This window comes from Phycodurus eques, chromosome 7, assembly GCF_024500275.1.
Source record: "Phycodurus eques isolate BA_2022a chromosome 7, UOR_Pequ_1.1, whole genome shotgun sequence".
NCBI classification, from domain to species: domain Eukaryota; kingdom Metazoa; phylum Chordata; class Actinopteri; order Syngnathiformes; family Syngnathidae; genus Phycodurus; species Phycodurus eques.
This window is the reverse complement of record NC_084531.1, coordinates 15,614,851-15,624,735: the sequence shown is the minus strand read 5'-3', so window position 1 is coordinate 15,624,735 and position 9,885 is coordinate 15,614,851. Positions and strand designations below refer to the sequence as shown.

The 9,885-nt window shown below is 42.7% G+C and overlaps 2 protein-coding genes across 8 annotated transcripts in view; one reads left to right on the top strand and one right to left on the bottom strand.

Moving 5' to 3' along the window:
• Positions 1-9,885, bottom strand: part of thyn1 (thymocyte nuclear protein 1) — a 42,475-nt gene that overhangs the window by 29,463 nt on the left and 3,127 nt on the right. For 3 of the 5 annotated variants that reach the window (XM_061681653.1, XM_061681656.1, XM_061681655.1), the window contains 2 exons: positions 8,774-8,924; positions 8,131-8,692 (listed from right to left, as the gene is read on the bottom strand). In XM_061681653.1, coding sequence (XP_061537637.1) covers positions 8,646-8,692; positions 8,774-8,924 — 198 coding nt within the window. In that variant the 3' untranslated portion in view covers positions 8,131-8,645. Of the gene's footprint in view, positions 1-8,130; positions 8,693-8,773; positions 8,925-9,885 lie in introns of those variants that run through there. The other 2 variants (XR_009768913.1, XM_061681654.1) reach the window with 1 other exon arrangement.
• On the top strand, positions 199-8,528 carry LOC133405029 (vacuolar protein sorting-associated protein 26B-like). 3 transcript variants are annotated; one of them, XM_061681651.1, is made up of 7 exons: positions 199-364; positions 561-812; positions 2,271-2,427; positions 2,510-2,674; positions 2,796-2,971; positions 4,199-4,341; positions 7,877-8,528. In XM_061681651.1, exons 2-7 carry the CDS (start codon positions 590-592, stop codon positions 8,048-8,050), a joined length of 1,038 nt encoding a protein of 345 aa, XP_061537635.1. In that variant the 5' UTR covers positions 199-364; positions 561-589; the 3' UTR covers positions 8,051-8,528. The 3 variants fall into 3 exon arrangements, with proteins under 3 accessions (XP_061537635.1, XP_061537634.1, XP_061537636.1); XM_061681650.1 differs by having other exon boundaries at positions 199-491; XM_061681652.1 differs by lacking the exon at positions 7,877-8,528 and adding exons at positions 7,576-7,622; positions 7,710-7,870 and having other exon boundaries at positions 199-812.

The window sequence follows — 9,885 nt, the reverse complement described above, 5'->3', positions numbered from 1 at the left end:
GACATATTTTGCTGAGCATAAGGCGGACTCGTTTCAAACGGCACCGACGTACAAGCACTACGTCGTAAACCGCGCACCCCCGCAAACAAGCTGTTTCTTCAAACTTCGCCAATGTAGTGTGCGTGCTCTTATTGTGTAGCCTTACTACCGGTCAGCGTTTGACGTCTCAATTTAGTGTGCTCTTATTGTGTAGACGCGCTTACCCGGAAGTAGTAGGGCCGACCCAGATGTCTTCCTGAATATTTGACAACAGCGACATCTCTTATCGGAACGAAACATGTAATTTGACGGTATTCACGTTGCGAGCGTGACCGGGCAGATAATTTGAGTATATTTACGTGAGTACAACAAAGGGAAAAGAAAAGTACGTCTTTTTTCCTTTTTAAATTGATGGACATTTTGTTTTCTGTTGAGCCGCACGTAGCGTTGCCGTTTTCCGCTCCATCGCTGCCGCAACTGGGGATGGACAGTTAACGTGTTTGCATTACAAAGTACGAGCTAAATAGCGTGTCGCGGCCCTCGCAACGAAGGAAATTTACCCTTCGTGCCTTGTGTTGTAGCTGTAGACGCTTGAAAAAAAGTGACAACAATGAGCTTCTTCAGTTTTGGACAAAGTGCGGACATCGACGTGGTGCTTAACGACGCCGAGACGAGGAAGAAGGCAGAGCACAAGACTGAGGATGGCAAGAAGGACAAGTATTTCCTCTTCTACGACGGAGAGACCGTCAGCGGCAGGGTCAACGTCACGCTCAAGAGTCCCGGAAAGAGGCTGGAGCACCAGGGCATCAAGATTGAATTTGTCGGACAGATTGGTAAGTAAATATCTAACCATTGTTTTGGAATTAAATCTGGAAACAATCTTGTTTTATGTCATTTCAATGAAATCTTTGCAAAGAGAGAACCCCGGAGATGTTTCGCGCTTCTCCCCGTCTCTGAAGAACCCAGAAGAACAAAAATGGGAGGGAGTCCAGGAAGGAAGGCCTATTCACACAGTTATCTTGTCCTTGAGAGAAAAGTCAGCCTGGTAGAGCCACTGAGAAGGGAGGGAAAAACAACCAAGCTACTTGGTACATTTGAAAAAAGGCACACAAGAACAAAGAACTATTGAAGTCATAAAAATCCCACAGAAATGACGGGATTATATCATAAAAGAATATGGACTATATTTTGTCTTAATACCATCAAGCCATAAAGCAATCTCACATAGAATAGAAGAAGCCCATCATGTAACCCACATCTATTTATTCATCCCATGTTGCAAAAGAATTAAGTTAATCAGAAGAATCACAATGTTTTGCCATGCCATACATCCACCTACCTACAGTGCTTGAAGTAGCATTTGACAGATTATCCACAGCTATTTCTAGTGTATGTGATGCTCTGTAACTAAGTGAAGGATATGGGCCAAGCTTTGTCGCCTATAGTCAAAGTTGGTGAATAATTGACGCCCCCTAAAAGAGGTTTGTAATTGCATGTAGATGACACAAGATGGCGGCATATAACTTAAAACGGAGCGCATCAACCCCATGCATTTTAGTCTGTAGACAAGTATGAACCCATTTTACATTAACGACTGTATTCAGTAAATTATTCAAAACAAACCACCTTCACATGAAGCTTATCAATAGTATTAGCTCGCATACTAACCTAAATAAAACGCTATCACAAATTCACTTGACAGCACACGTGGGCAAACAAAAATGCGCACTTGCACTTTACTCAAATGGTAATGTCAAACTCATATTTTGGCATTTTTACACAACAAATTAAGGGACTCATGACTTGACTGCACAAGGTGGTGCATTCTAGGACTGATGATTCCACCAGATGGTGCCAAAGGACTACACTTATTGCTTTGGCCTGAGCACAAAAACAGCAAATCAACGTGATCTTTAGCAAATAACAGAGGATATGTGTGTGTCCCCCAAAAAATAAAAATAATAATTTGTGGATATACGAATGATGAACCAGGACTATGCTAGGGTTCATGTCATTAACACTAGTGTCCTCTCAGTGCTGCTCTGTTCATCAGAAGACCTTGTGCAGTCCTCTCTGCAACCCGCTCTACCTAATCTCTCACTACTGACTGTACCTATCAAAGGACCCACCCAAAAATGCCCACTTCAAACCTAAATGGCAGACTTCCTGTATCTTTGTCTTCTTGTGACTCTGTTGTTTGTCTATTCACAGTAAACATGTCAACCAATGTTCACGCTCTGCGGGGTCGAATTTTCAAATTTTTGCTACCCATCCTTATCAAACGTTTTCAGAACTGTATTACGACCGTGGGAACCACCACGAGTTTGTGTCCCTGGTGAAAGACCTGGCAAGGCCCGGTGAGATGACCCAGTCGCAGACGTTCGACTTTGAGTTCACTCACGTGGAGAAGCCCTACGAGTCCTACACGGGCCAGAATGTCAAACTCAGGTAAACCTTCACAAACCGTAGCAACCTCTCAAATATTTGTGTTCAATCTACTGTAACTTCTATCCCTTCCACCCGTGTGCAGATACTTCCTGCGTGCGACCGTGATAAGAAGACTTAACGATATCAGTAAAGAGTTGGACATTGTAGTGCACACGCTGAGCACGTATCCCGAACTGAACTCCTCCATTAAAATGGAAGTCGGCATCGAGGACTGTCTCCACATTGAGTTTGAATACAACAAATCCAAGTAAGACTAATTAACACCTCTTAATTAGCTTTTGTACAGGCAGACTTTGGGATACAGTTCTTGTATTGGATCTCATTAGATTGTGTGGTACCGAAAGTTTGCATACTACTACTTCTTACAGATACCACCTGAAAGATGTCATTGTGGGGAAAATCTACTTCCTGCTGGTGAGGATTAAGATAAGGCACATGGAGATCGACATTATTAAGCGGGAGACAACCGGAACGGGCCCGAGTGTCTACCACGAAAACGACACCATTGCCAAATATGAGATTATGGATGGAGCACCAGTCAGGGGTAAAAGAGAACACAACCATTTTCAGTTATTATTACCATCATAAATACTATATTAAATACTCAGGCAATGTTTCAATGCTCTATATTCGGAATGTCACGTGATCAAATCCAGAAAACAGGTTAGAGGACGTCCTGTGTACGCTGTGCTAACGAGGATAACTACGGTTGGATGACAAGATGGTTTGAAGTCAAACCGTTTTCTTGATGGCTGGTGTCTTTGAACAAAAGTTAAATGTTTATATCATTTATTTACATAAATGTATGATAAACTTAAAGACAAGTAAAGCCTAAACATCAGACATTGTCATCTTTGGTGGCATCTTATATTTATTAAAAAAAAGACGACGACATAGATGTTCCTACAAGCGCTTTATCCCGGTCTCCTGCTATAGGCTTTTTCCATTTACAGGTGCCGGAAGGGAGTGCTTTCACCTGTTTTGTCGAATACAGAACTTGGTTGTGCATATACCCTATTAGAGTTTCAAAGGGATGGAACACAGCGTGCCTCGCAGTTGTGAGGACCCCGGTTCAAATCTGGCCTCGTCTGTGTGGAGTTTGCATGTTCTCCCTGTGCCGGTGTTTCCTCCCACATCACAAAAACATGCACGGTAGGTTAATTGAAGACTCTAAATTGCCCATAGGTGTGAATATGAGTGCGAATGGCTGTTTATATGTGCCCTGCGATTGGCTGGCGACCAGTTCACCCTGAACTGGTCAGCTGGGATAGGCTCCAGCACGCCTGCGACCCTAGTGAGGATAAGCGGTACGGAAAATGAATGGATGGATGTTCTTGTTAGTTCCCATGGAATGTTTTCAACTTTAAAAATTCCCCAAATTTTGCAACCCTCATTATAACTCTATCTATTGCATTTTTTTTTTTTTTTTTTAATAAATATTCTTTGGGGATGATGAAACATGCAGTGGGTCACACTGACCCATGACAATTTTTGTTCCACTGAAAGAGAGGTTAAGTAACTTTAACAACTCTTGCATGTGTAAAGTGAGGTTAACCACCATACAGTACCGCTAAAATAAAGTAAAACTTCAAATGTGGTGCCATCACAAAAAAAAAGTAAAACCGCGGAAGTTTTATTTGACCTTTGAGGCATATTTTTTACAGAATATCTAGGTTGAATTTAAAATTGTTGAACTTTTGGGGTGTTCACCTATGGAGTTTCCACTGTATAGGTTAAGTGTGAGGAATATTCAGATTGTGTGTGTTTTTAGGTGAATCTATCCCTATTCGGTTGTTTCTGGCTGGCTACGACCTAACTCCCACCATGCGCGACATCAACAAGAAGTTCTCGGTGCGCTACTACTTGAACCTGGTGCTAATCGACGAGGAGGAGAGACGCTACTTCAAACAGCAGGTAGCAATACGTATCCCATATTCTGCTTCGGGGGACCTGCAGTCTGAAATGAGGAAGATGTTTTGCCATGTGATGACCAAGTGCTTAGGTCAGCGTTTCGCTTGCATGGCCTGGCAACTGGGTCACAACGCGTTATTTATTATGCAGCACATGTGCAGTCCTCAACAGAGATGATGCTGACGCCAGATTACTCATTCTGTCGCTCATTTAAATCGGCAGCTACACTATTTTGCCAAAAGTATTCGCCCACCTGCGTTGACTCAGATATGATCTGAAGTGACATCCCCTTCTTAATCATTTGGGTTTAACATGACATCGGTCCCCCTTTTGCAACTGTAACTGCTTTAACTTTTAAGGTTTAGGAGTGTGTATGTGTGTGTGTGTGAAAGGAATTGTTTTTACCATTCTTCCAGAAGCACATATGAGGTTACACAGTGATGATGTTGGATGAGAAGGCTCTCAGTCTGTACTATAATTCATCGCAAAGCTGTTCTATCAGGGTTCTGCAGGCCAGTCAAGTTCATCTACACCATTGTCTTTACGGTCCCTGCTTTGTACATTGGTGCACAGTCATGTTGGAACAGAAAGGGACCATCCCATCCATCCATTTTCGGAGCCGCTTCTCCTCACTAGGGTCGCGGGCGTGCTGGAGCCTATCCCAGCCATCAATGGGCAGGAGGCGGGGTACACCCTGAACTGGTTGCCAGCCAATCGCAGGACACATACAAACAAACAACCATTCGCACTCACATGCACACCTAAGGGCAATTTAGAGTCTTCAATTAACCTACCATGCATGTTTTTGGGATGTGGGAGGAAACCGGAGTGCCCGGAGAAAACCCACGCAGGCACGGGGATAACATGCAAACTCCACACAGGCGGGGCCGGGGATTTAACCCCAGTCCTCACAACTGTGAGGCAGACGCTCTAACCAGTCGTCCACCGTTTGCCTGTCACAATCCCAAAAGTGAGAATTCTGTTTCACAAAATCATCCCCAAACTGTAAATCGTCTTAAATACCACGCAGGGAACTTGTTAACAACATGGACTGTATAGTAAGATTGTTTACATACCTTGGTACGTACTGCTGTTTTGGTTAGCAACAGAGTTAAAAAAAAGACTCAACGGTTAACTCTTGAACGTCCACGTGAACGAAAGAGTCCCACAAACTGAGATACAGTAAGTGACAGTAGCTACCCGTTTTTTCCTGATGGGACAAGTGAAGTGTTCATTTCAGGGAGGCGTTCATTTTATTTGGGGAAATGCCTTGCATGGATTGAATTATTGGGACAATTGGCCATTAACTAAACCCAGGGAAAGTGAAAAATGCAAGAAAATCTTTTATTTTCTGAAAAGACTTGCAATACAAGAATAATGTGTGGTTCTGTGGGCTTCTTCCATGCCATTCATTTAATGTTGACTTTATAGACGTCGCTTTGTTATACTGGAACAGTCCCAGAAAGTTTAGAAACTTGATGGTCCAAAATGTCTTGCTAAGATCAAGAATAAGGATTCAAAGTGGGGCTAAGTCCACTCGCCAAATGTTTCCAGCCATCCATTTTCTATAGTGCTTATGATAGTAAGGTTTGAGGGGAGCTGGAGCCTGCCACAGCTGACTTCGGACAAAAGGTGGACTACACCCTGGACTGACCACCAGTGAATCTCAAATCAGATTCAGCACACAACTGTCACCATTTGAAATGCCTCGGATTAACCCCAAATAAAGTTCTGATGTTCTAGTAGGCTTTTCATGACTTTTTTTTCTATCTAGAAGAGCCTGAAGGTTTTGTGCAAACACTGACTAGTATTTGAAACTGTTCAAAATTCCCTCCACCTTGACTCCAGTACCAGTTGCTGGAAAAACAGCCCCAAAGCACGATGCTGCCACCACAATGCTTTACTGTAGATATCGTGTTCATTTGGTGATGAGCAGTATTATGTTTAAGCCAAACATAAGTTTTAAAATTATGCCCAAAAAGTTCAACATTGGTTTCATCAGACCATAACACATTTTACCACATGCGTTTGGGAGATTTCAAGTTTTTAAAAACTTTTCTCTTTGTATGATAGGGAGTTTTGTCACCCTACCCATTGGCCCAGACATATGAAGAAGGCCGGAGATAGGCGTTACATGTAGTAAACAGCCAGTACCGGCCAGAATTTTCTGCAGCTCCTTCAATGTTGCGGTCAGCCTTTTGGCTGCCTCCCAGACCAGTACTTTTTTTTTTAGTCTTTTCCTCAATTTTGGAGGAATGTCCAGTTATCGGTAATGTCACTGTTGTGCCAAGCAGTATTTTCTCCACAATCAGCGATGACTGTGTTTCATGGTATATTTAATACCTTGAAAAATTGTTTTGTACCCTTCTCCTGACTGATACTTTTGAACAACGAGATCCCTCAGATGCTGCGGAAGCTCTCTGCAGACCGTGGCTTGTGCTGTGAGATGTGACTAAAAAAATATTGGCAAACGCTTTGTAGAACATCTGAAATGTATTGTTGTAAATTAGGCACTAAATTGTAGCAGGTGTGTACTGAGCCTATTTAAAATGAGTTTGAATGTGACTGGTTAATTCTGAACACATCCACATCTCAGTTTATTTATACTTCGCCTTTCAATTGTGTTGTACAGTTTATAGGTTATATGCTAGGAATCATTTTGATATATGACAAAATCCTGGCATTTGAATAGGGGTGTTTATACTTTTATATGCACTGTGTAGAGCAAGGGTCTCCAACTCAATTTACCTTAGGGCCGCTGGAAGCAGAGTCTGGGCCGCACATGCACGCAATTTAAATTAGAAAAATCCAATCTTCTCAAATGTCTTTTTTTTAAACACAAAATAAGATAAACAAGTACGCTGATGTAAACAAGTTTTGTGCAAAACTACTAATAAAACAATCAATCAACAAACAAAATAAAATGAACAAGGACCCTGGTGTAAACAAGTTGTGTATAACTTTCCTTGGGTACCTCCCTTCTTTGGTAGTCAATTTGTATGGAACATACTGTACTGTTAACTGTATAATTGTTTTCTATACAAAACTACTAATAAAACAATCAATCAATCAACAAATAAATTAAGAACTAATAAGTATTTAAATCAGTAATAATTTTCAGTTTCTTCAGTCTTCTACAGCTGCTGTATTCAAATTTAAATGTCCTTATTAACACAGTTCATGGCAACGCTGCTGTAACTTTCACTCATTGAAAAATTTTTCTCTGCTTGCATCAAGCCCGGTCGATGTCATGCCCCCGAGAGCCATATACCCCACCGTGATTGGTAGGTTCGTCAGCTGCGCCCACAACACTGTAAAAGTGCCAGTCATAAAACTCGAGGACCGCACTAACATTAAACTTGCATATTAAGGTGGGGGCAACAAAATATCGTCCCACAGGCCGCCAATTTGAGACCCCTGGTGTAGAGACGGACAAGTATTCACTCACATTCACACTGACACAAAAAAATAGAATTTGAAATTGAAAATTATGTAGTTTTCTAAAAGTAAAGTATCAACTTTACGCTTGTATTCCCAGGAGATCACGCTGTGGCGAAAAGGTGATGTGGTGAGGAAGAGCATGTCCCACCAGGCCGCCATCGCCTCCCAGCGCTACGAGGGCTCAGCCGCCTCGGAGAGCGCGTTGGAGCAGTGCGCAAAGGAGGAGAGCGGGTATGAGCCCCGCCTTAGACTGGACCGGGGGTCTCCGTGAGACATCCGTCCAAGGGAGGAGGATTAAGGGAGACTGGATTGGATTTATCCTTCCTTGCTTTTTTTTTTTTGGTTCCTCAACAGGAATCCAACTAAATCACCTCACGCATTATGATTTCCATGCTAACGCCATTCTGTGTGTACTCTTAATGCTTTTACAGCTATATGATTTAGAACTTTGAATAAGTAACATTCCAGTTATAAAGAACTCAAATGTGAAATGCACTTGTGTTGTCCAACGTGTGGATGTGTAAATAGGAGCGATGCAAGTCAGCATTCTGGGGGGATTATTCAGCTGCCACATCCAAGTGTTTAGTTTGATTAGACACGTGTGTCCTCCCGCCTCCAAACCTGATTTTAGTCTTTTAAAGCAGAGTTACAGTAGAACTATTTAGATCTTTTTGCAAAGCGCTTATGACTGATTGTCCACCACTTGTCAAATAAAATGATGCCAAATAAAACAATTTTAAAAACGTCAAGCTTTTCTTTCGTCATAGTGTTATCTTTTTACCCCAAACATTTTACAATGAACAAATATCACCATGATATACTGTGGATATAAAGTAAAGATTATTTCACCCCATCACGGAGCACAGTCACAGCGGTTCTTGGTCCTCCAAGCTCAGAATAAAGTCGAATTGTGCTGTAAGGATAATAAATGGAGGTAAATTTCCAAACTTTGCAACAACACTGATGCCAAATTTGAAATTATCTCGTCAATTACCAGTGGTGAGAGCCTGCACCGACAGCCTGATCCTGGTCAAGAGCATGGCGTCCTTCAGAGGGCCCCCCTTGGCTCTGTGCTGCAAGTGGTACTGTTTGAGCTCAGCCAGAGGAAGAAAACGCTTCAGCATTCTTTGGTACTGCACATCCACCTGAAAGCCACGAACACCGGCAGCGTCATCCATCATCACCTTTCACCCTTTGTCATTTGCATTATTACTTGTTAGCAGTGTGGGTATGCTATGAATGATGGGCAGGTATTGTTACAGGAATGTTTTCATTTAAATACATTGATTAAAAAACATTTTCACTCTCCAAGTACTGCCATCATGACCAACATTAAAATACATAAGTGTACAGGAAGTCCTCGATTTACGAACGAGTTCCGTTCCTACGCTGGTGACGAAACACGAATTTCCGGGTAAGTCGGATTTCACCGTTAAAGTCGAAATTTACGGCGAAATACTTCTGTTACGGGTATTGTCCCACGTGATTGTGACAGCAAGCTCAGTGTGTGTGGGCGTCGATGTGTGAGTGAGACGGGACTGCGCAGGCGTCGTCCGGCGGGACTGTGAAGGAGGAAGGAGTGCGCGCCGGTGCGAGTGTGTACAGTCGCAAGTGTAGTGACGGCGACCGGGGAAGAGTAGCAATTAGCGGAGGACGCGTTGACATTGAATGTGCAGAGGAGCTAATAAAGCCATTAAAGCAGCTTCGTGCCTTTATTGCTGCCGCCACCCAGCTCAGCTGTGCAACGAGAGAAGGGAGTTAACCCCTGCGTCTCCCGACCACAGTCAGGTGGTCCGTAGCAGGAAAGGGTAACACTTCGTATAAAGAAACTAAAATACATTAAGATAAAAGAATAAGATGCTGTACTTCCCATAACTGCTGAGAGTGTGAAAAAAGGAGGGCGAAAAAGGCAAAGATACTCCCGCTGCACAAACACAGACAAGCACTATGCACTAGCTAGGCAGAAACACTATGGTGCTAGGACAAAATGGCGGACGAGGCACCGGCGTCGTAAAGTCGAAACGTCATAAGTTGAGTGTGTTGTAACTCGAGGACTTCCTATATTCAAAAATGTGTTTTATTCTTAAAACGTGTATTATTGTAACT